The 26891-nt window shown below is 37.4% G+C and overlaps 1 protein-coding gene across 4 annotated transcripts in view; it reads left to right on the forward strand.

Moving 5' to 3' along the window:
* Positions 1-26891, forward strand: part of si:ch211-200p22.4 (phosphatidylinositol-binding clathrin assembly protein) — a 76284-nt gene that overhangs the window by 22884 nt on the left and 26509 nt on the right. For 3 of the 4 annotated variants that reach the window (XM_036216704.1, XM_036216706.1, XM_036216705.1), the window contains 8 exons: positions 13161-13236; positions 13414-13516; positions 13741-13834; positions 14222-14333; positions 16283-16389; positions 19328-19369; positions 25342-25427; positions 25544-25667. In XM_036216704.1, coding sequence (XP_036072597.1) covers positions 13161-13236; positions 13414-13516; positions 13741-13834; positions 14222-14333; positions 16283-16389; positions 19328-19369; positions 25342-25427; positions 25544-25667 — 744 coding nt within the window. The remainder of the gene's footprint in view (positions 1-13160; positions 13237-13413; positions 13517-13740; positions 13835-14221; positions 14334-16282; positions 16390-19327; positions 19370-25341; positions 25428-25543; positions 25668-26891) is intronic. The other variant, XM_024288372.2, reaches the window with a different exon arrangement.

Genomic DNA, 26891 nt, shown 5'->3' on the forward strand with positions numbered 1-26891 from the left:
CCTTTCGGTGCTTGATTGTTTATTGCGCTAACGTAAACTTCCGCTGAAAGAGGAAGAGCTAAATGTCAGATCTTGCTGGTCGGTTTTCCAAAGAAACTTCTATTTTAGAGTCTGTGTTGGTGCTACTGATGCACTCGAGACAAAGTGGAATGTCGAGGACTCTTATGTGCTTAAGAGAGATGTGACACAGTGGGAGTGACTGTTCAACTCTGTAAAATCCAATTAAACAAAAGTTCCCGCACTGGTTTAAAATAAGCTGATTGTAAAAGCCGACTTTAGATCAGCAGAAGGCATGTCATCTTCCATCCCCCAATTGTATATTTAAATTAAACCCTTTGAAGAGGACATGCCACCCGCAATCCCTTCTCGATGCTTATTTTCCACCTCTGATCAGTTTCTTACTGTGTGGACTTGTGGTGTAAAAAAAAAAGCACATTTTTATAGAAAAGTGGGTTTTCTTTCTATAAATATCAGTGCCACAACTTGTAGTATGTTTGGTGTGAAGTCAGGATACAGTTGTGGCCTGAAACATCTTCCCCCCTTCTTTTTTAAATTTCAAATTATAGGTACAGGTCACACAGAGCATTAATAATTCAGCCGCAATGGACGGTAAACATGTTGTACTTTATTGCCAATATCTTGCTGCTCCCTGGTTATTAAATGAGGTAGCAAAGTGTGCTGTGAATAAATATTGAAATGTGAAAAGAGACAGTTCAGTTGGAGCAGTTCTGTTTAAGCCCCGGAGAGGGATGATTCGGGGTGTAGTAAAGCGTATCCATGTCGTGATCAGCCTGCATTCATCAGGCCTGTCAGAGCAGTGGTGCTGACTGAGACTCTGGGGTTAGAGGGGGCTGGAAGTCAGTGCTCCCTCATGGCTGTCCCGAACAATCAGAAACCACTAACTCACAAAAGGGACATCAATGTGATTTACATTCTCTCTTTACATGCTGAATAGTTGGAACTGTTTGAACTTTAAGGCTTTGCATTCTATCTGATGAATATTTACATTCAACTTGGAACCAGGAATATTTATAGTAGACATCAAATGGACAAATTCTGTCGCAGTTTTACATTTCCACTAGCTACCTGTTGTCCTCAATGCCTTGCAACATTTCCTATTTGGTTTGAAAGCAGTTATATATAAAAGTAAATGGACTGAAAAAAAAAAAAAAAAAATCTACCTGGCAAGAAACTGATGAGGACATACCACCTTTCAAAGATCTTCAAATTCTCTTCAATATTTCTATTTTTAAATGTTTGTAGATAATGGGGCATAAATTGTATTCATTTTTTTAGTACTACAAAACAGAATTACTATATTCCTTTGATCTGAACTGGTTTTTAGTGGTTTATCGTAAAGACATAGTGACCACAAATGGCCTCACCAGGGAAAAAGGTGCTTCATTTCCATTGAATGGTATGATACGATATGGTTTAGAACGGTCCATCCATTCACGTGAGCACTCAAAGTTGGATTGTCACGGCACATGTAGAAAGATTGCGTAGCTATGCGTCATAGTAGTGCGACTACAGCCAAAGCGAAGCTATCAACAACAACAATGGAAGTCATCCAGCAGGTAATTTTTTTTTCCGCTTGGCTTTTGGTACCTCATATATGCAAAGAATTGAATGTTGTTTGAGAGTAGGTTGCTGGCAGCGAAGAGGAATACAGACGAAAAGAGGAAAAAACTATTGGCTTAGAATGTTTGGAAATGTTGCTGGATTGGCTCTTTCTTTTGTCATAATGACCTTGCGCCAATCAACTGGCTTCGTTGTGTGATGACAGTAGCTCTGCGCTAACCGTTAAGTTTGATTTTTCTACCGACCTACTAGGGGTGGGCAAATGTAACTTTTTTTTCTGGCTGATACCGATATTTCCCCTGTAACTGTGCCCGATAGCCGATATTTACCGGTACCAATATTTAAGAGTCTACAATAACACTAAGTTAAGATTTGCTTTTTGTTTCTTTATAAGAATGCACAGCATTTCTTTTACTGTATAATCACATTATATATAGAGCAAAGGATCGCAAAAGCACAAGTATCTCTTTAAAACTTTTAAAATTATATTTAAAAGTCAATTTACTGACTATTAGATGTAACTGTAAATCATAAGCTTTCTATTGGCAGGGACCTATCATCAACATGTGTCCCTATTAAATATAAAATATAGATGAAAACAGTCAGAACAATTACTGACTGACTGTAAACATAAGCTTCCCAGTGCCAAGAATTTATTAGGAACAATAGGATAGTTGGGCCGTGAGTTCTTTGGAATGACGAATAATGCCACATATTCCCTGATTTGCAGACATTGCAAGCTTTGTCAGTTACTTAAAATGAATTTTGTTTAAAATGTAATTGCTTGCAGCCCTTCATTTAATTTTGTCCTGTTGTGATAAAGAATAGAGCCAAATTCCATACAAATTATTGAATGAACACTGCTCAGAAAGAGATCTCCTAAAATAATTGTTTTGCCTCCGCTATTTAAGTTGATCTAAATCATAATATGAATAGGATATCCTGTTCATTCAACATTTTATTTCCCTCCAGGGCATTTTTATGATTAATGTCCCAGCACATAAATCATAAAGTTACATTTTATGTTAGTTCTGCATTACTGTATGATGGCAAACGTTGCATTGCCAATTCTGTGGTCAGAAACTCAATGTAAATGAGAAGCTGGTGGCTCCTGAACATAAAAACAGCAACGTTTGTTCTTTGTCGCTGTCCAAGTTGATCTAGATGCCAGCAAACAAGGCTAGTAATATTCCACTGATGTTCCCTGCAACAAATCAGGTGCCAAATCTCTAAAAACAAGAGTCAGGATTAGAGCAAATTTTATGCAAATGCAGCTTTAATATTTTCTTTTTGTGCCGCTGCCAAATTTTCAGACGGTTTAAGATAGTGATCAGATTATTAGAGATTTTCAGTGCCTGCTTACAGCAGCCATTGCTCATTAAATGTTTCATTTACGTTTTTCCTGCCAGGAGGAAATCTTGGCTTACCGCTCAGAGATGCTAAATCTTGTTAGCTAGTCTGTCAATAACTGACCTGAATTTCCCTTTTTGTCCTGAGACAAAGTACTTTATTTCTGCTTCTAACACAAGTAGGTGTTTTGAGTTTCGAGTTGAAGTTTTCTTTGTGAAAATGTGACAATCTTGCAGATTTAAGCCATCTATATTAACGATTACATTTAATCCACTTGAAATTGTTCTATTAGTTGCCAGTGGGAGGTAATGAATGTTGACTACTCACTGTGTGGCCTTAGGTAGCTATTTGTCAGTATGTTCACATATTTCTAAGACGTTTTTATTTATAATGGACCGCTATGTACCAAAAACAGTCAAGCAGGAAACTCCAAACAATGGCTGAAAAGGCTATTTACCAGCCCTTCCCTCATGGGAAACCTAGCGTTCTCTTTTGGGCCCATTGAATGCTTTGATCACCCAGACCTGAACTGTGCTAAAGGGAGACTGGGCCGAAGAAGGAAGGGATATCAGAAGGCATTTGTTCATGGAGTTGCAAGATCCGGAAAAAAATACTCCATATGACTGTACTGGGGAGGATTGCTGAATGAGGCAGAAATTGGGTCATATAGATCCAAGATATTTAAAATTGATTTTCCAAAGTCTCCCAGCAATTCATTAAACTCATTGAGCCCATAAAGACTTTTTTAATATCTTTTTTTCCTCTATTGTCTTCAACTTACTAAGCCCTATTTGCACAAAAATCGATCTCTTGTTGATGAGGTATTTGTCGTTGACGCCTGAAGCTTATATTTTTCTGTATACTGGTAGCTATACAGCTATTCAGATGTTCTAAAGGTTTCAACTTGACTGAATATTACACCAAACTAAACAAAATCTCCAACAAACATTTTGTGTTCAAATTAATAAGAAACAACAACTTGTACCTATTGTAATGCTCCATTTTGCCTGAATTTTTAATTGAAGTATGTTTAAATGAATATGAATCAAAAAAACTTCAACATTTATGAAGAACAGCCTTTCTGAGACATTTTTATTTTCAGTGTGCTGTCCTTTCAAGGAAGGTCGTGGCTTAAAGATTTCCTAGACTACAATTACAGTGCTACACAGCGCTGTGAAATGCTTTCTTCTGGAGTTTATATTCAAGGACATGCTGAAAAATGCTTCCCATCATCCTTTCTTCTTCTGGGCAAGAGTAGTTGTAAGTGTCGGCAAGCAAATTATGGTCTGATTGATCACATCTCACCGCACAGGAAATCAGCGTCGAACGCGGATCACACACATAAAAAATAAATGTAGCAGTTGGAGTTTATTGAAAGAATGGCCATACAGATGGCAAAGATTGAAGAAGATGACAACAAATAGATGTTGTGTGATTATCATGATTGACATGGGGACAGTCTGTAGTGGTAAAAGTCCTATTACAAGCAGATGAAGTGGTTTCTTTTTGTGTTTGTGAGTTGAAGTGTTACAAAGGGAAAAAACAAAAGGTTGTATGGAAACACTGCGATTCTTTTAGCATGTGTTCAAACCCGCCTCGCCTCTTACAGTACACCCTTTTTCCCTAGTGATGTCACTCAAGCTTATCTCAACTCTTTTTGCATCTGATGGGGAATGCGATTTCTGACACAGGCAATGATTGAATTGAGAATGGGGGTGACTAAGCTATTATGAAAGGTGGCTATATGACCTAGCAAGATGAAGAGACTGCCTTCAGGGGGGAAGAGGGAGGCGGAAGTGGAAAGGGATTTTCTAAAAAGTGCTGACTCAAGCTCTGTCAAAACATCCTTGACAGGGAGGATGTTATTTGTGTGCGTTTGTGAGGTCATTGTGACTTTTTGCAGCAACTCTTGGTGATGATCTAAAAAGGATAAATGCAAACACACAGTCGCTGCCCAGGTGCTTCACATCAATCACCATTAATACACAGTTTATCATAGCGCTTGGTGTAAAAGTTGTAAGTTCTTGATGACATCCTCCCTGTTTGACACCTAAATATTGCATTCAAAGGATGATGAGTCCAAAGTTGGCTAATATAAATCAAGGACCATTTTGAGGCTTGAGGATGATAGTTTTCTTTTCCACTCTTGTCAACTTTTGTGCCTTCGGACAAGAAACTGACCCCCATATTCCTTCCATTGCCCTGGTAAGAGCTGCTGCATGGCAGCTCTTACCCACCAGTGTACAACGAATGAATTCATGAAAAAAGACAGATTCTGGACAGAGAGGACAAATGTTTTGAAAGAGGAGTTAACAGTCATTTGTCATCTATGTCCAAATAGAGAAACCTTCTCTTTAACTGACACATTACTTTTTTTTTTTTTGCAACACCTTGGAAGTAGTTGGCTCATAAATAACATGGATTTCCCCATCAGCAGTAAAAACCGAGGAATCCAATTCCAGCAAAACGTCTTCTAGAATAATCTTTGAAGTCCAATTTCCCTGAAGAAGAGAATCCTGTGAAAGCAGAGCTGTAATTAGCTGCACTGGTGCCAGCACTCTATAATTAGACCTAAGCTAACAAAATTAAGTGTACTGTGTAATTTTACTTCTGGTTTATTGTAATCTAGGCTACTTTCACACAAGGATAGTTCTGCAGCCTTGTGTCAAGTATGCAGAGAATGTTAATAAATGTGACACCTTTGTTCGGTTTTGGTTTGCTTTCACAATCAGGAGCCAATCAAAGATTTTAGAGAACCAGACTGCCTGAAACAACAGCACAGTTCACTCAGGGAGCAATCAACCAACAGTTCCATAGTTAGAAGCCTTTATACCTCTTTACCACGACATACTGTTAGACATTTCACAACTTTTTCATGCTCTCAGGGCAGTTTACTCATAATACATTGCGTCATTTCCTCGTTTTACTTCATCTTTGGTTCACCCAAAGGTGATTGGAGACAGTCTCTCAAGGGCTCCAGGGTTTGACTATCCAAGCAGATTACCCGAACCATCAAACCACGAGGGCCAATCCTGGTGTTGGGAATGCCTCTGTGCCTATAAAATACCACTAAGAGAGAATTCGCATTTTTATTATTTTATTTATCTTATTGCTTATCTCCCCCTTTATGTGGTGCAATGTCTGAGGCTTTTTTGATGACAAATAAAAATCCTATACCTGATAATACAAATATGCCCGGAAAGATAGTCCTTCAGTTGCTTAACAACTACATGTTAATATGAAAGGGTTTCACTTTAGGTAAAAGACTTTTCTCATCATCTCAAGGTTTCAGAGGATGAGTCATGTTGGTTGGCTGCATCATTGACCTTGCAGAAACACTCATAGTCATAAACACACAAGCTCTAGGTTTTAACAGAAGCCCCCACATTGGCTTTGTCACTCGTGGGCTTTGATTGTCAAATACAACAGCATAAATGATTTTTCTGCAGCTTTTATGTACTCAAAAATGTAGACTTTCTATTGCCTTTAGTCTAAAACCGCTTTGTGACTAACATTCTTCAGATTGTAAAACCATAACAAGAGAAATTCAGAAAAGGTCAAAACTAAAAAAAAAAAAAATGAGGAGAATCTCATGATTTATACGGCATTAAGGTGTATTTTTGATTCAATCCGAATAAGTGTCCTTGTGTCAGTCTGAGTGTGTTTGTGTGTGCTTTTATAGAAACCTTTTTCATTCGATTCAGGCTGATCACGACTCATTCTTTTTGTGTGCGTCACTAAAGGAACTTTGAAGCGCGGTGACATCCTAGCACAAAACATTTTTGGTTTAGACAGTAAGGTAGTGCGCATGAGCCAAAAATAAACCTGCCGTAAGCCCAACAAACCCTCTTAAGCAACATGTTGAATTGTTGGGGATGAAGTTGAAAAAAGTCTAACTTGTATTTGTGTTGGAGAAGTCTAAAAGTAAAAAAAAAATAAAAGAAAGAAATGAAGCACTTCACTGTTAGAATCAATAATTGCTGTGCTTCTAGTTATTCATTGACAGCGTGCGCACTGATCTGACAGGGATCTGCTGCAACTTTCTCGAATATCATGTAATGTCAAGATAAAAAGCTCCAAATGATGGCACACTTAAGATTACCAACTATATTGGCTTTTTGCAAATTAAAGTATGTTTAAAGAGAGGAAGACATTTCAGTAACGCAATTTGATATATGGAAGAATGATTACAAACTTGCTCTTTAAAAAGGCATTCATTACTTTCCTTTAAAAATATATATATAGTTTTCTTAAGGTGGAAAGTCAAAGATGAAAGAACGTATGGTTTCTTTTCTTTTTTTTCTATAATTCACACAGCTCCTTTTAATGTCTTTGATTTTAAATTAGTACATCTAAAAAGTAGGGCTGCCACGATTAGTCGACTAATCAACTATTAAAATATTTGACAAGCAATTTAATAGTCAATTACCCGGTATTTTATATTATATGGAGTCGGAGTGTAGTAAAGTTGAAAGTTTTGACATTCTGCTAGCTTTATGAACTATTTTAGCATTTATTAAGGTTTTTTTTTTGGCTTATTTTGGAGTTTAGCTAATATTTCAGCTACATGCTAGCTCTTTTGGCTAATTTAGGATTTTCTTTTCTTTTTTTAGGCTAATTTGGAGTTTATGAAATCAAATATTTATTTATAAAGCACTTTTCATGGCCCATGCCAGCTCAATGCACAGTTTAGCTAATATTACAGCTACATTCTAGTTGTTTTTTAGCTATTTTAGGATTTAAAAATGTATTTTTTAGGTTAATTCGGATTCACTTTGAGTCAACTATGGCCCACGGGCCGGATCTCACCCTCCTCCACATTTGGCCTGACCTCCCAAACACTATCAGTTGTATCTTTTTTTTTTTTTTCTTCTTAATCTGGCTGATCGAGACCCACTTAGAACGTGACTTTTTATTCCACCTTTCTGCAGTTCTCTGAACAATGACTGGAGATGATAGACTGTTTATTTTTTTAAAATGTTTTAGTATATTTTTTTTGTGAAGATTACAGAAATAACGGAATTAAAATTTTGCCATGTGTGGCTTTCTGAAAAGATAAATGTTTACGTTTAGGCTGTGATTGTTACACTTTTTCTGGTAGCTCCCATCAGAGAAGAAAACAGTTATGTGGCCCTCACAAGAGAAAGTTTGGGGACTTTGTGTCTTTTTCTTGTCATGTTATAATATTGTCTTGCATTTTTAAATGCATTTCTGGACACACTGATCTAATGTTTAAACATTTTAATTCTTTTTTTTTTACAGTCCAAACACCAAATATAGGCCACTTTAAACTAATATTATGCTTGCTTCTCTTAAGAAAAAAATGCTGTACACTTGTGTTGCAATATAACTGAGAAAATACAGACACTGCTGACTACGCTGATGACATACATGTTCATCTCAGTTGTTAAGATGGATTGATGAAACTAACAGTTTCTAGTAAATGTATTTATCAAGTTTTTCTCCTGTGCAGATATGAATGAACTCTGGTCTCATTGCTGTTTCACTTTTTTTTCCTCTAGAACTTGTTAACTATGATGGTTGGTCAGATCTACTTGTCTTCTGTGTGCATCTGCTTTTCTCTGCTGCCGTCAGTCTGTGATAGGATCCAGAACTTGGCTGTTGCCTTTCCTCCAGTTCCTTCAGCTATTCCACTCCAACAGAAATACATCATCAGGGTTTCCTTTTAGACTTTGCACTTGTGTAATATAAATACAACTATGTGGTCAACTTCTCGTTTCTACCATGGACTCAACACCTGAATCGTTGATCACTCTGCATCGCCTGTCTGGCCTAACTTTATTAAATAATTTTACTCACCTGTATCTATCACTGCTTCAATTTATTTCGGATCAATGATTTTAGAACTGTCTGCTTATATTTCCACAGTTCTTACCATGATGAATCATCCTCCCAAATTTCTTCAATAATCTCTCAACTTTTCTGACAAACCTGTCATCTCTCCCTCTCCAATATTACGCATTTGGGGAACTTAAATATTGATATAGACGATGCTTGTAACATTGCTACCAGAAGCTTAACATCCTGTCTGGACAGTTATGGACCACAGCAACATGTCAGCTTTCCAACTCCTTCATAAATACACTTTTTTGATTAATTTGTTTTTCCTAGCTGGTTTAAGGCATATGTTGTTCCCTGTTCTGATCACATTTGGCAATTTTTACAACTCAAAATTTACCTTTCTACAACCGTTTTACTCTCAACCACGATGAGTTCAGTCTTCCTTCTGCTGCACAAACTTCTGATTTAATTACAAGGTCAAAATCATCAACATGCCAACTAAATGCACTCACCAACTGTTTCTGTTGAGGTTACGGTCTCTTCCTTAGCTCTTACTATCATTGTATAGTTAACTCCTTCCTCATCATTGTCCTTCAGTCTCCCAAAACAGCTGTGGTGACTCCCATACGCAACTAATCTGCAACAGACCCCAATAGTCTCAAACTAAAAAAAAAGGAAATAACAGCTCATTTTCACTCTTTCAAACTAAATTTACAACTCAAATGTTTAGGCTTGCCTATCAGTTGTACTTTCTTTGCGTCTTATTGAGTTGTCTGATTTTGTTTCTAATCATATTTTAACTCTGTTTTAACCTCCAGTGTTTGAAAGGTCTCTTATAAACAAAATGTTTCAATTCACATTTTTAGGTCAAGCGGAAACTACAGCAATTTTAAGCCATATTACTCATTTCCAATGGTGGTATTACAACTTCATGTTCTAGAGACAGAAGTAAATTGATGTGGATTTAAAAAAACAAAGTATTATTTTGAGCCTTGGTATGATGCAGCATTGCAACAAATATGTAGGATGTGATTCTGTATCGAAACATCATAATGTAGATGTCTACTTATGAGATTTAAATAATAGATTTCTTTATTCAAATCATTGTGAATCAAGAACAGATAAAAAAAATGCAGTCGGAAAAAGCTTGTAGCTGTGACGCAGGTGCTACAGTCAGTGTTCCTCAAATTTCCTATCCCGCTCCATTGCAGACAAAGAGATCCATGAACGTCTTTGTTTTCCTCGGCTGAGCTTGCATCTCTAATGTTTTTCACCATTTTTATTGCACTGCTGGGGTTGGGGTTCTGAGGGGGGCTGTAAGCTAGTGAGAGACGGTGTAAACACAGGGATGATGGGAAAACAGGACTTTCTGATAAACGCCTGCCGCTCTGCAGAAACTATTTTTTTTATTTTGACTAAGAATGGTATAATCATTTTTAAAAGACCACTGGAAGCACTTTTACAATAGATCAAAAGATGATTGAAGTGGGACTTTAAGGGGACACTCAATAATGACAAGAACCTCTTTTTTTTTTCTTGACAATATTTTATGGCTTGCCAACAAAAAAGTGTCAGTTTACCATTCAAATATCTGGTCAACTGTCAATTTTCTTTGATTTTTTTACGGTATTTCGTGGAGTTTTGTGAAAGAGAGGGAAAAGCAGAGTGGGTCAGAGCTGGATGCTGGAAGCACTGCTGTAGCTTCTTCTCACTTTCACAGTTGGAGCTATGAGAGGCAGGAGGGAGCCCAGATTTCCCTTCATCAATAATGCATGGGGTTGTTCTTCAATATGCTAACATGAAATCTTTTACAAGCGGAGCTGATCCACACCCCCCCTACCACCACCACCACCCCTATGCACATCTTTTCTTTGTCTTCTGTCTTTAGTTCACTTTATTCTCTGGCCTGTTCTCAAAATCTGATTCTCTACCCGCAAGAGAGCCGTCATCCTCTTTGCTGAATAGTGTGGGGCTCAGCGGGTTTCAGTCTGCCCCCGCGCCTCTTTATAGATTTTCTCTTTCCCTACTACATTCATGCATTTTATGGGAATTCTCTCTACCTTTGTGTTTTAGAGATGGAAAAACTTGTTTTATTAGAAGGGTTCACGAGGAAGACAGTTGACAAACATAAACTACAGCTTAAGAGCTTCGGGCTTCGTCTTTGGTCAGTTTAACTGTACTTAACCCAAGTTCAAAAATCAATGTTCAAAACTCATTAAAAAATGAATTTGTTTGTTGCTAGTACCACAGCAATCAACTAGCTATTTATTAATTAGAAAATCCAATTACATTAATTTCCACAACAAATATTGTGACTTATTTTAATGTGCTACACGTAAATGTATTATTATGATAGTTGTGGCCAAAAAAAGTCTAATTTGTAGTGTTTAATCGCACAATGTATGCTCGTATGGATCTGTTGGCTGATATTCTCAGGAACTTCAAAGTTTCTGTTCCGGTGTTCCTTCACTGAAGCCAGCGCACTTGCTTCATTACCAAATGACCAGAGGCATGCCGCTGGCAGAGCTTTAAAAATGAAATAAGCCAAATCTTTGTTTACCCCAGCACATGAATGCAGATTGAACACTGTTTGAAGACACAGATCAAACAAAACAATCCCAAAATCACACAGTTGTATCAAGATGCAAACTTTTCTATAAATGGAAGTGAGCTGTGCCCAAGCTAAGAAGATTTATTTAGAATTTTCAATAAACCCAATTTTTTAGAAGTTAATTTCTTTCAGGTATGGTACCACTTCTATAGACTCATAGATATTTCTGGACTTGGAAAAAACGATCTCCAGTCATTGCAAGTTTTACTCTTGGGAAGAAAAAAAAAGCTTTCCTAACTTATGGAAATAGACTTATACAAAAGTGTGCTGCTTAGTAACATCTCATGCACACACATACAATTATTGTTGCATGCTTTAGATACTCACACTGGGTAGGCCCCCGACCATTTTGGGGAATTTACAAAAGCTGGAAAGTTCTGATCATCAGTTGGACAAAAATAGCCTTACGGTGACATTTGGAAGTTGAGACCAAAGTTCAAACATGTATGGATTATGGTCATGTACTCTGCAAGTCAGCATTGAGAACAAGAAGAAGCAGCAGACATTTTCCCAATAGGTGAAGTCCAAGTTTATGTGTAGAATGTTTCAACTCTTTACAATTGAAAGTCCAGGCTTTGGCTGTCCTGGTGTGTAGACTTTTAATTTTTATACTAGAATTTAGCTGGACGACACTATGTGTTGAATAGTTGAATCACTAAAGTGAGGTTCATCTTTTTTAAGCATTTGACAAGTTCTATTCTAATATTTTGGGAAAATTACGAAATTCCAAGGTAATAGCTGAAGCATGACAGCTTTGGTTTCCACGCATTATTTACACTTGGTCTACATTCAGTGGAAAATTTACAGGTAAAACACTTTAGACACATGCTCAGTGACATCTCATATGTCCAGAAAAACTAGAGCTGGTGAAAAGGGACAAAGATGGAAGCATACAAAAATAATAAATGAAAAGTACTTGTTCAAATATGATATATTCGTCTTTTTTATTTAATGTTTTGTAAACTTCTTAGTCACAGAAGGCATACTTGTCTAAATATTTTAGGATCACAAATTGTACACACATGCTTTTGGAATAGTGAAACAATAGCACAAATCTACAAAATTTGATCAATCTCCCCAACCAATAATACGATCTGTTGGAATTCTACTTTCAAAATGAGATTAATATGAAACTCTTGGATGAGTCAAAGTCCTGGGAAATAAATTGCCTGATTGTCCTTCCCAAAGTGCTGGACTTTGAGGGTGGGTGTGGACCAGCCTTGTTTGGATAAAATCTCTGTTCCGATAGACTAAACAGCTTTTAATGTTCAAAATTACAGAAACCCAGACATTCCAACTTCAAGAGCAGCTGCTGAAAATGTCTCAGTAATGAAATAGAACTTTAAAGTAGCAAAATGGATCAATACTACATTGTATGTTCAAATTCTTGGTAATTTTTTACTGAAATTACAGTATCGTGAGTAACTTTGTCCCTTTTATATAAATGTCAGACGGAAAAAGAATCTCGAGCATATTTGTCAATGAGTTAAAATTGTTGTTTTAGTGTTTAAATAAATGATTATCTTTGATTTCTTTTCTCTAGACTGTTGATGATTTCAGTTTGGACATGGTAAAAAAAAAAAAAACTCCTTAAAATGTTTAGTCCAAGTAAAAAACATAAATCCCTGCATCTATAGAGTTTAAATAATTAATTGAACCTTGATCTTGCAGTAAAGAATCATTCTCTGCTGACTTTTTTTGTTAAAGATGAAATTTCAATTTTCTGCTTCACCTGTTTTCTGAATGTTATCAGCAGTTCTTATTGGATTAAAAAAATACACCCCTCTTTTTCTCTTTTCTTCTGCTATTATCTTAGCGTTTCATCCAGTACTTGGCCTCCAGAAACACCCTGTTTAACCTGAACAACTTCTTGGATAAAGGAGCCCTGCAAGGTAAAATACACAACTATTGTATTTCTTTCTTTTTGTTGCAAACGCTCTGAAAATAATTACCAACATATTTGATTTTCATATATTCCAAGCTGCCTGTAAGGCGCCTGCACGGCAGTGATATGTCAGATAATTAAAGAAACATTGTACTTTTCTCCCTTTTAAATTTCACGCTTTTAGGTTACGACATGTCAACTTTTATCAGACGGTACAGCCGCTACCTGAACGAAAAGGCCATGTCGTACAGACTAGTGGCTGTGGACTTCACCAAGATGAAGAGAGGGTAGGTTTGATAAAAGAAATGTCACCCTCCCTCATATTTCTTTTTTTTCACTAGGTGACATTTCCCTTAAGGACACTGAAACTATTATAAACTCCTGGTTTCATCTGTCATATGTTACAGTTTCTTCAATTTTTCCTACTTTACTGATTTATAATCCAGATTATCATGTTTATTTTTTCTCCTTAATTCATGTTTAATTGTTTATCCGTCTCTTGTTTTACCAGCATCGATGGCGTGATGCGCACCATGAACACAGAGAAGCTGATCAAGACGCTGCCCATCATTCAGAATCAGTTGGATGCTCTGCTAGATTTTCAGGTAGGAAGAGCTTCTGTGTTGCATGTAAATCATGTGCACACTTGACTCGGTTGATTCTTTTTTCAATTAAAATGTAAATTCATACAAAAGTTTTAGACCTCTGTTGATTACAAAGAAGCACAGAGCAGCGACAGATTTCTGATTTGTACCACAGAGGAAGAGCGGGATTGGGCGGGGCTTTGCAGAAAGTGGGGGGTAGTTAGTGGCAGCATGGTTCAAAGAAAAAAAAAAAGGCTTATGATTATGTTTTGCTCTGTTGATATTCACTGCATACCTTGAGGGATAAGAGACATGAACTTAAACTGGATTTTTTTCTCACAAAAGTAGCTTTCAGATCATTTGATTATATCTGTGGTCATTTTTTTTTTCACGTTCTTCACTCTCCAGGCCAATCCCAACGAGCTAACTAATGGAGTGATCAACTCGGCCTTCATGCTGCTCTTCAAAGACTCCATACGGCTGTTTGCTGCCTACAATGAAGGAGTCATCAATCTTTTGGGTAACACAAATTATCAAACTCTTTCTGAATTATTATGTCAGAATTATGTTTATAGTGACGTGCCATCGGACAAAACTTATTTTATTCCTTTAGTTTGCAAGCTGCCCCACTGTAATATTTATCACAGATACATTACAACTGTGAGACAGAATGTAACAAAACTCCAGCAAATATATATGTATTTTTTTTTTATTTATTTATATTTAGCTCCTAAAACCTAGCAAGAATTCTGTTTCTCACTAACCTGTTACTACTTTTTTTTTAAGAGGATCTTCTATCCTGTTACTTTATTAATGTCACCTGTTTGAACTGGTTGGTATAAAAGACACCTGTCAACACCCTTAAACAGTCGGACTGTAATCTGTCCACCGAGACCAAAGAGCTGTCGAAGGACACCAGGGTCAAGACTGTAGATCTAAAAAAAAGACAAGAGTGAACCATAATAGGCAAGCAGCTTGATAAAAAGAGATTAACCATTGGAGCAGTTATCAGAAAATGGAAGAAATGTAAGATTACTGGAGCTCCAAACAAGATCTCACCTGGTGAGATTCAAATGATGGTGAGAATGGTGAGCGAACAGTCCAGACTGACATGCGGCAATTGGTCACTGCAGTAACAAAGGTTACTAAAGTAACAGAGGTCGCCATGGCAAAGCTTTAAAGGTCCACCCGTTTTTGCCAGAACATGTCTAAAGTCTGTCAGAGATCATCTGGATGATCCAGAGGAGGATTGGGAGAACATCATGTGGTCAGATGAGATCAAAATGGAAATCTTTGGGACAAACCCAACTTTCTAGGTTTGGAAGGAGAAGAAAGCAAACCCACTGAGAAGCATGGGGGTTGAAACATCGTGCTTTAGGACTACTTTTATGCAAAGGCAACATGATCCAAATTAGGATAAATGGAGTCATGTTTGGTGAGATTTTGGGACAAGACATCTTTTCCATCAGTGAGACCTTTTGTAGAAGAAACATGACTGGATCTTTCATCGTGACAATTATCCCAAACACACAGCCCGGCAATAAAAGTGGCTATGTAAAAATCATAATCAAAAATGCATATTAATCCAATTGAGAATCTTCCGAGGGAGTTGAAAGGCTGTGTTGCCCAGCAACAACCCCAAAACATCACACCTCTTGAGAAGATCCGAATGGGGGAATGGACCAAAATAGCAGCTTTAATCATAGCTGGTGAAGAACTACAGGACACGTTTGAAACTGAATTTTTGGTATTTATTTTTTTGTGTTTTTTGCCCTGTTTATACAAAAATGATTTATTTTGCATTCTGTCTCACAGTTGAAGCGTAGCTACAGTGAACTTTATTGACGATTAACATGTGAAACAAAAAAAAACAAAAAAAATGAAGGCTGACTCTGACGTCTGACAAATAACTGAAACCAGCTCAAGAAATTTTCCATAGTTGGAAAGAATTTTGTTTTGGAAACTTCTAGATGTGGCAACAAACAATTTCTGTGCAGCAAATCTTCCACTCAAACAAGTTGAATGGCAGTATGTGAGAGATTTTCTTCCCTTAAAATTCTTTTCAGGAAAAAAAAGCAGTCTTTTAGAAATTCTCCACAATATTTCAATAATAGTGTCAAAGTTCTATAATTAAAGTTGAACCATTTTCCCCCCTCAAACTGCCCAAGAAAACTTTGAAACTTCCCGAGTTTGACGTTTTCCTGCAGGCAGCACTACATGAAGAGCAGACAAGTGTCTGCATAAAATCACTGCACGGGTGAAGTAACTCCTCTGTCAGTAAACACAGTTAACCTTTCATCCACTTGTTAAAAATCAGCAATGATGAGAGGAACTGCTCACAGCAGATTCAGGGACTCTGTCTCAGTAACATAATCATGTCGCTGCCAAATGCTTCTCTTCCTGATCATATCCTGATGCCTACATCTTCTAAATCTTCCTTCCTGTCATTTCATTTTTTGTTCTCTCCAGAGAAATACTTCGACATGAAGAAGAACCAGTGTAAGGATGCTCTCGACATCTACAAGAAATTTCTTTACAGGATGACGAAGCTATCAGAGTTCCTCAAAGTGGCAGAGGTACATGAACACACTCTATTTTCTCAAGAAAATGACAAATATTTGATTAGTTTTGAACTTTTCTGTCCTGTCTGTGTATCACAGGAACATGCAGCATCACAGTATATTATTAGCAAATACAAAATAATGTTTTTTTGCAAAGAGACTATGTTTTGCGCACTCAGCTCTGTTGAAACGAGCGTGTGTGACTCACCCTCCACATTTCCCCGCACACACATCCATGCCCAAAATAACCTTCAAAAGTGGGGGGGGGTTGTGGTTAGGCGCTCTCTCGGCTCCCTGTGCTCTCCACGCTCTCCCCTCTATCTAATCCCTATTCCTTCCTAAGGCTTTCCTCGCCTCCCTTGACAAAGATGGATACTCTTGTGGCTTTAGTTTGCCCAGCACCCACAGATCATCCCTCTCTCTTTTTTTTTCTTTGACTTCTGTCTTCTCTCCGTCCCTCATTTCAACAGAGCTGGAATGGTGAGAATCTGCCCTGTTGGCTTCAGCGGATACAAATACTCTCATGGTTTCACATGAAGTTCACACAGAAAAAGTCTCAACTTTCTTGTAGTCTTTTTTTTTTCCTTGAAAAAACTGGGTTTAAGTTTTCAAAATATATGTAGATTACATGTTTTCATTTTTTTAAGTTTTAACAGAAATTGCTACTTAAATTTTTTTTTTATCAACCCCAGAAACTATATAAAGCTTTATAAAATAGAAATGGTGGAAAATGCAAAACTTAAAAATCTGTGGAAATCAAAGCATCCACTGGTGGCACTCAAGATGTTAAAAGGTTTTTATATTTTATAACAAATAATCAAAATGTTGAAAAGTCATCTCTAAAGGGTTTTTTTCTTGTAATTGAAACAAACTGTTGATTTCCCATCAGGATTTTTAACATCCAACTCTGAGCTTTAAGATGGATTTAATTTTATTGGGACTTTTATGACAAAATAAAACTCAATTGTAATATTACAACTTGCATTTGGATGCAGTTTCCTCCCTCATTGTTTTTTAGTGAGGATGCCCTTAGATGTTTTTTTTTAAGTTTTACATTATGTTAAGTGACTCGCATCAGTAAAGATAAGTGATAAAAATAAATAAAGAAGACCCACTCTGATGAAAAATGTGTTTTTGGTGTTTTTATCAGGTTCTTGTAGCATGAAGAACATATATCAAGAGAATTAGGTTTAAAATTGTATTTCTTTATTCAAATTGTTGAGAATCAAGAGAATACCACAGAAATGCAGCTTGACAAAGAGCGTATTGTTAAGTAGAAAATACGCTGGGTGAGTCACAAACTACCTGCTCGGCAACATGTATGGGAACGGGGGCGGGGTTGCTCTGGACCAACAGGCCCGCCCACAAGTGAGAGGCAAACTTGTAATGAACTCCTGCCACTCTGGAGAAACTATGTCCTAGAAAAGGACATGTTTAGTTTTGTTTTTTTAATTTAGGCTTAAAAAAAGCAAAATCTTAATGAAAAGATCATTGGGAACGCTTTTCAAACGGATCACATGATCGGAGTGGGACTTTAAACCTTCACCGTTGCTCAGTGTTAGTGCGGGCAGTGTGGAATTTTTCATATCATAATATATATATATTTTTTGTGGCGATATCGATATATATCCTGATATAGAAGGCGGGGTCAGGGATTCAGCACAACATCTGACACAGGTTGCAGTTTCCTGTGTAACACCCGCTGCTAGCACACAGTGGATTCAATTCTGTCACTGTATTGATTTTTATTTTTTATGAATGTCCTACGAAATAATTTCATATTTATCCGCCACGTCTTACAGTCTGGTCAGTGAAAATATTGTCTGACTTTAAAACCACATCACAGCGACACACAAAACGGCTAGTTAGCATTAGCATCTTGCTATGCTACATCGCCGTCATCAAATCAACGCTTTTTATTTAATTTTCTGTTACTGCTATAAGTCCAGCGAGTTAGTCTTCCAGTTCTGACTGGATTCCATTAAAAATCCCCAAATGTCCCGAAACTAAACAACGTTACACAGAGATGGTGTCGGACCCTTCAAAATAAGACTCATTCTTCTATTGATTAAAAAGTTCTATTGCGATATACATCATTTTGTCACCCAGCCCTAATCAGTGGCTTTGGTGAAACAAGTTTTATGGTGCCTTATTTTCATGGTTAACTTTTTTTGTTACCGTTTTCTCAAGAACAGATTTTTTTAAGTCTAATTCAGTGGTACAGACCTTAATTTTAAAAGTAAACTTTCCAAATTATGCTTTTTTTTATCGTTCATATTATCTGTGCACCTAAGATCAAAAACTGTAAATGTTTTGAAGATATTCAAAAATGTAATGAAAGCTTTATATCTGTTATATGTTTCCCAGCAGGATCACTACATCAATATTAAAATGTATAAAATTTGAGAAACATAATTTATTATAATCTCCAGGTATTTCAATGTATTACATCAGAACTCCCTATTGAACTAGTAAAGCTCAAATATTCGTTACAAAGTATCAAATGCATTGCAACAATTACAGCAGAAGTCAATTAATGACAAATAATTTGAAATAGAATGTAAAGATTTTCACTTTCAAATCTAGTTAGGAGCATGCTGATGTCTGTGTGTCCTCAGATGTCAAAAGGTTCTCATCTGGATGGTTAACTGTTGTTTTATGAAGTTGTCACCCCATCAGTCATCGCCTGCTCTCCTCCATCAGACACATTTATCACTGTTCAGTCCTCACCGTCGGTCACTGTGCCTGTCGGTCGGTCGGTCGGTCGGTCCACCAGCCAACTTCCATGTCCAAAACATTTGCTTGGTATTTCTGTTGTCGTTATGTTGACATTTTTGCTGCATGAAGTAACATTTCTTTTTTTTTTTTTTGCCCCTTTTTTATGATCTTAATTTTGATCCCACCCACATACCTACCCCCCACCCCCCTTCAACGATTTGTTTTTCGACGACAGCAAGTTGGAATAGATCAGGGTGACATCCCAGATCTCTCACAGGTCAGTGTACATCTCACCTTCCATCTTTTATTTCTCCAGCTTCTCGTGCGATCTCCTCCCTTCCTCCTTTCATGTGCTCACACATTGACTCGTGTCTCAATTAACCTGTCTTTTTAAGTGTCTCCCCCCCCTCTTCCTGCACTTTCTATGTCTAATCTTACTGTTTAATCCTGGGATCTCTTACTTCAACTTTGTTTTCCTGCTTTGCCCTTTTTATGGAATTTCAAGGTCGTATTTTAGCTCTAAAATAAGGTGGTTTTCTTTAAAAACACACACAATCAACAGATTTTTTTTTTTTTATGCTTTTTATCTCACATAAACTAGAGCCGAAATAATAATAAGCTTCATCCTTGAATTTTCAAAGGGAATAATAACCAAAACAAAAAGCTTAAAAATAGAAAACAATTATGCAGGAAAATAGGCTGAAATTCTCCTGTTATTATCAAACATGTTTATTCATTAAAATACCCTTGACTTTAGGCAGAAACTAAGAAATATATCCTTTAAAGCATGTACTTATTTAATACAGTTTATCTTTTTATACGTGTATCATTTCGTTGAATGTTACTCTGTTTTAAAACATACATAGTTTAGATACTTGATGTACTTTGACAGGAGATTACTGTGTGGATCTCAAAGGAGACTGCTCACAAAGTGAGTGCAGAGATGTGACTTTAGAGCATATCTGCCATAAATATATCATTGGAAGAGGAACATTAATGCATTTTTGTGGCATTTTACTTAACCATGTCGATGCAAATGTGCAAAAAATCACTTCAGCTTCAAACTTAGCTTAATTAAGCTTCTATTTGAACACATTTTTTTATTATTCTATAGCTGGAAATAAATCCAGTCATCAAGGGGTTAAGACTTGTGGAATCTATGCATCATTATGAAAGAATCTCTTTGAATTGCCTCCACCTGTTGGCATAAAAGACATTTGGAATGGTTTCCGTCGTGTGCTTGACCGAGTTTCTGCAACCTGACATTAACTACAGGTCTGCTGTTTTCTCACATAGTAAACTTGAAATCTTCGTTTTAATGAGTTCATTCTAACCACTAACAGGATTCATCCTTTCTTCAACAAACTCTTGGCCTATTCCATGTATTCTTTTTTACCTTGACATGATTGTTAGGAAAGGGTTCAAGGACATCTTTAGCACAATGTGATGGAAACACTTTAACTCATTTAGGTAAAATGAAACTCGTGACATAAATGAAAAGCTATTTATTTTAGTAATGCTCATTGAATCTGGTTCTACAACCTCCTAAATTGTAGTTGTCGACCTAGTTTTTTCCACAACCTGGAATTGTTGTCGTTGGTTTTTGAAATGACATGTGTCACACGCTGTTGAAGACCTAGAGTTGGTATTATTAGCTCTCTAGGTTATGATAACCGTTTTAAAAGCCACTTCTTTCACATCTCTGAATGTATTATAGAATGATACATCTCCTTTAACTCCAAGCCCTAGGGCAGTGAAGGAATGATATGTTGCTTTACAAATTTGAACTACTATCATTATCTTTTAGCTTATGTGTTGACTGTAATTAAAGTACATTCTGGTTATGTAAAAACAAGATAATCAGCCTTGAGTTTATTAAACTTTGTTTTTTTAATTTCCCAACTAATACAAATGCATCTGCTTCACTGAAAAAATCTTCAGTGCAATATATCGTTCACATGCTTCTAAAAAACTCAGTATAAACATGCAAACTTACTGGAATTATTTCCACTTTTCTTTCTCTTGTCTCAGAAAACAAAAGGATCGTACATTGTAGGTGATGGATTTACATACCGTACTGCCTAACACACTCGATCTGCTTAAAAGAAACTTCCCGCTTGTAACCTTAACCGTTTTCCCTACTATAGAGCATGTTTTTGGAAATAATCCAGTGCTAAACAAGATTGTTAATATTTTTTTCATACTTTTTTATTTTTTTTGATCCAGTAAAGCTTTGGATTAATAATAAAAAACTCTTGGTTCACATTCAACCCGTCTGATCTCAAGTCGGCCGGACCAGTAATGTAATAGCAAAATAACTCAGTCAACTATTTGTAGCTTTGTTTTGTTTGGAAATAACGCCTTAACCAACCTAGTAGCCTAATCACCTTTTATTATTAGAGCTAATATTATTATCTTTTTGAAAACAACATTTTTGGTAATTGTGGTGTCACACCTGATCATTTTTATAGCAGCTTAACAGACGTGGCACGCTCCTGCAAAGAAATCCTTTTAGTTTATTGATCTATTGTTGTGCCGGTATTTTTTTTCCTTTGCTTCCCCTAGTGGCAGGATTAAACATTGCAGCCATTTCTTTAAATAACCATAACTTACCTCAGGAATGGGCTAGAAACTTGCTTTTTTTTCTTTTTTTCAACATCCTTTTTTTTCTCCTCATAACTGGCCCAGATTAAACCATCTGGCAGGTCAAATGTTTAACACCCCTGTTCTAGATGGTATTTTTCAGTATAAAAATGTATGCAGATTATTTTTTGGCTTTAGTTTTTATTTCCTATCGTATTTCCCTTTAGTCAGCAGCCACCACAAAGGCAGGCTCTGCAGGGACAGCAGCAGAATTCATTGGCCGTGAATTCTCTCTGGACGCCGTCCTTTCGTTCCTGCCTTTCTTTTGGTCTAAATTCTTAGTCTTAGCAGCTCACCCAGCCCACTGTTTCTATTACACTTTTTAAACCCAAAAGTTGCAACGAAAATGTATTTTTGACTCCCGACGTGGGAAAACGGCTCAGGTTTAAGCACTTTGGGAAGTTTCCTTTAAGTTCCACGTACATCAAGTTTGCATGACGTGCCCTCTGTTAACTTGCAGCATGTTCCTCTCATGTTATTCCACTGATGTTTCCCTGAACGTGCGCTAGCCTCAGGTGGCTGCATTGTAGCCGTCAAGCACACGTGAGGCAGACGGCGTGCACACAAATCAATTCAAGTAAAAAGGGCCATGAAATCTCATGAATAAGAAATGAGGGCTGTCTCCGCTTCCCCTGTCTTCCTCTTCATCATCATCATAGAATCTGGAGTTTTTATTCACAAATTCCATTCTTCTTTTTTTGTGGATTCACTAACACAGAAAGTACGGAGTTTCCTCTGACTAATAAAAAAACTAATCACTAATTGGATCGAATGTAATGATGAAAGTCTGCTACTTTGACAGTTCCTGCATGAATAATAATGCTGCTGATTACCAGCCAACATGCAGTCGCAGCAGGAAGTGAGCCTTATAGTGAATCCAAAAAGGAGAACATGAGACGTCAGGGATCGAAACTATTTAGACGAAGAAAAACAGTTCTACAGAGGAAATTCCCTCCTAATGTGTTTCGAATAACCCCACTTTCTACTACAGGATTAGTAGAACTTTTTAAACACATTTCTGATCTGGTTTTTCTTAATTCTTATAAAAAGTGCAAATCTTGAGAGAAGAGATGTTGAGGAAGCCTAAAAAGGATCATAAATAAAAGCAAACTTTGCCTCATAGTCACAGAGTTATGTTTTTTTGTGAATGCTTTGTGTAGGGCTTTATGCTCAGTACTCCAGCCCCGTCCTCAGTGAGTACATGCTTTAACCCTTTTTTGGGAGAAACTAAGCTTAACTTTTCTTGCAACTTCCTTTAAAATGCAAAAAATAACAGTCGAATAAACTTTTTTTTTTGTTATTGTTGCTTGGAAAAAGCTTCTGGGATGTGAATTTCTGGTTGAGACAGTCAGGCTGTCTGTATCTGTGTGTGTTAAAACTAATATTAACTTGGTATACATGGTATTCTTTTCATCTATTCAGATCCACTGACAAAGTTTTTTTTTTCTTTTGCTCTGAAAGCCACAGTTTCTTTAGCAACCAGGCAGCAGTTTGGCAGAAACATACTGTCTGGCCAGTTGTGAACTCAGAAGAGGGGCATGTGTTTGAGACTTACCAACAGCACATTTGGCATTCTTGTGGACAGACATGACGTTATTATTTATTTTTTTCTGTAGAAGAATTTTCTTGCTTCCGGCCAAAGAGAGCTAAGCCATTTTTCTTTGAGGGTTTGAAATGTGCTCAAGAGAACCACAGCTTTTGCACTTGATAACACGGAGATCCAGCTTGCTTTTGCCGTGGTGTCTCCCTTGGCGAGTTGTGCATAGAGTAGAGAAAAAATGTGATTTGCCGATATATCTTAATATATAATTTGGCGATACTTGTTTCAATTTAAAATGTTGTAATATTTAATTAGAGCAGGGGTCTGCAACCTTCAATGCTTAAAATAAAAAAAAATAAAAAAAAAATAAAGAGCCCTTCGGATCGATTTCTCACCTACCGAAACCCAGTCGGAGACACAAAGTCTTCACTCACCTTTTAAAAAAATAAGATACTGATTTACATTTATCTCTTTGCAACTGATATGACACATTTAAAAAAAATATATTTTTTGGGGGGGGGGTCATAAATAAAGCATACACATGAAGAGAAAGTAGCTTTTTTTATATAGTTTTGACTTTTGATAGAGCTTTGCATGACTTCCTTTTTCAAAATAAAAGACATCTTACACCATAGGATCATGTTAATGCAGCAAATGCAGTACGAATTGTAAAGTTATCAACTCTATTAAAAAAAACTGTTTATTTTACTGTTTTCTGGTGCATTTTAGCCACAAATTCATAAATATAACCAACAACAAACTAAAATAGATAATCTGCTCTATAATCTAGTGGATTATAATTTAACATACCTTTAATTCTGGCTGTGCTTACTGGTAATACATTGATTTTTCGGTGAGAAATGAAGCTCAAATTGAGTCCAAGTGTGTCAGTATGATGATAAACTACAAAGGATTTATGGATTGAAGGAGAATTACGGTTACTGTTGTTAGGTTTGTGAATGAGTTGAATAAAATTTAAGTTAATTTACTTTTTTTTTTACTTTACTACTTATTTTTTCCTTTACAGTTAATTTTTAAAAATAAAAACATTTTATTTTAATCAAAGTGCCACAATGGAGGTTTAAAGGAGTCACAGGTTGCAGACCCCTAAATTAGGACCCTTCAGTGTCATACTTTTGTTTCCCACCTAAACCTCCGACCACTAGTTGGCAGCACACTGAGCGTCTTTGAGCAGCTCTACACCGCGACCAAAACAACAACAAGATCAACCTGCTTGTATTAAGTGTTCAATCAGCCTTTTTTCTAAGTAAAACTCTTAAAAAAGAAAAGAAAAAAAAGTGAAAAATTGCTCTATTACAGTCTTGAGATATATCCCAATACGTATCGTGAGATGCATCTCGGGATATGTATCGTATCGCCTGACTTTTGACAATACACACTCCTAATAATAAGGAGACCTAAAGAACACATTGTAAATCTCAGTGCGACATGTTGGGATTCCTCCCAGAATAAATTCAGTTTGCCGTTTCCACTATAGTCGCACAGTCAAAACGTGAATCCAAATCTATAAAAAAAAAATCACATTACGTCCGCATTATTTCCTTGCACCTTCCACTTTTTTTTTTTTGCAACTCCTTTGATGAAGACTTTTATTAGTGGCTCAAGAGCTCTGAGTTTCACTGAAAAGGGCATTGAAATGCTCCTCGTGGAGCAGCTCTGCAGGACGAGCCAAAAGGTGGCACAGATGGTAAAGAATACCAACCCTCTCTCACTGTAGGTGTTGTCGTCCTCTGCTTTATGTGAAGTCGGTAGATGCAGGTGCTTCTTCCCCGTTTTCCTCAGTCTTTGTTTTTCTGCCGACTCCTTTCTTGTCTCTCCCCTTTGAGTCTCCCGCTAACAATATGAATGTTTGCTGCATGTTGCCATGGCTATTCTTGGATCCTGATGCACTCCTTTCCCCCCCCTCCTCCTTTGAGACCAACTAACTCTGGGTGCTTTGTTTATGCTAAACTGTGCGAAGGTTTGTTTTTGAAGCAAAGGGGGGGGTGATCTGGAGCGGAGTGGTGGATGTCTTTCTTCTTGGCTCACACTCATTGTTCTGTCAGGCCCCCAGCAGCCTCCTGGAGGCTTTGGAACAGCACCTGGCCTCTCTGGAGGGCAAGAAGACAAAGGAGATGAATGCAGACACCAGGTAGACATTTTAATTGCCTGTCACTTGCATCAGGCTTGCATGTGAAATGTTGTTTCGAAGTAGATGTGAAGGTCTTTGAAGCACAACGACACGTTCTTACGATAATTCCGTTGCAGAGCGTCCACTCTGTCGAGCGCCGTCTCTTCTCTGTCCTCCACCGGCATGTCCTTCAGCCGCATGGATGAGAAGGAGAAGCAGCAGGCCCTGGAGGAGGAGCAGGCCAGACTGCAGGCGCTGAAGGTAATTTCACCCGAGACAGTCCGATCACCTCGGAAATAGTAGGGCCACACACAATGGAGGGTTTTGATGGAGGACATGTATAAAGAAAATGAAGCTCAAAACTGTCTTTCTGAGTATTTCTTATTCAAATCATTGTGAAGAGCATGCTTTTAACACCAAAGCTTTAGCTGCAGTGTTGACATTGTTTGAGTGAATGTAACTCTTGAACCATTTAACAAAATTCCAACCGATTCTGAAGCAGATAAATGTAGCTTACCTTTCCGAAAACACTTTACCACATGTAAAGGGTTTTATTTTACTATTTTTTTCTCAAACGAGAACAAAAAAAAACTAACTAAGTAAAAGAAACAATGCGTGAAATCTAGGTGTATGTTTTTGTAAATAAAAAAAAAAGAAAACTATATCGAATATACTGTGAAGTGCATGTTTGCTTAAGTTTATTTTTTGCTGCTGATGCATCGTCCGTCACCCCGGCTGCTTCAAATCTAAACTCCGTTTGAGTATAACAAGCCGAGGGCCTCGGCAGCGAGAGGAGCAATAGAAAAGTCAAGTGTAAAATGTGTTGACATTTCTAGCTGCAGCCCAGGGAATTCTGCCTTAAAGCGAGCTAGACTTGAGTGAGAGCAGCAAAGCTGCAACAGCAGCTGGGAGGCCACGCATGCATGCAGAGAACACCTACATCCCACCAGAAACAATGCCGGTTTTGTCAAGCAATTGGTTGAATCTCTGAGTTTTCTGCATGTATTTATAGATATAGGGGTCCATAAAATGTGTGGGTGTTCTTGCTAGTGTGCAGGTTTGATTGGATTCATACTCCATGCCCTTTGGTTGCCCTGCTTCTGCCAGGTCTGTTGATTACCTTTGGGTTCAGTTGTGCCGAGATAAAGTGAGCGGGAACATAACGGACTGAGAGAGCCGGGGTTACCAGGGGCCGTCTAACAGCTCCAGTCCAGCTGCCTGCATCTCTGCTTTCCATATGGACTCCACTCACATACAGAAGCTGCAACACTCTGTGCTACTGTCCAGCTGGGGCCTTTGCCCGAGCAATAACTGCAACTTCCACTTGTACCGCCGCACTGTCAGAATACTAATACAACAAGTTGCCTGGCTAAAGGCAGGACAGCAAATTATTCTGTTTATTAATCTGTGAGTTCAATGGTGGGAGTGGTTAGAATTAGGGGTGTAAGGGGCAAAAGTCTGGTGATACGATACGTGTCAGGATAC

This window comes from Oryzias melastigma, linkage group LG18 (genome assembly GCF_002922805.2).
Source record: "Oryzias melastigma strain HK-1 linkage group LG18, ASM292280v2, whole genome shotgun sequence".
Lineage (NCBI taxonomy): Eukaryota > Metazoa > Chordata > Actinopteri > Beloniformes > Adrianichthyidae > Oryzias > Oryzias melastigma.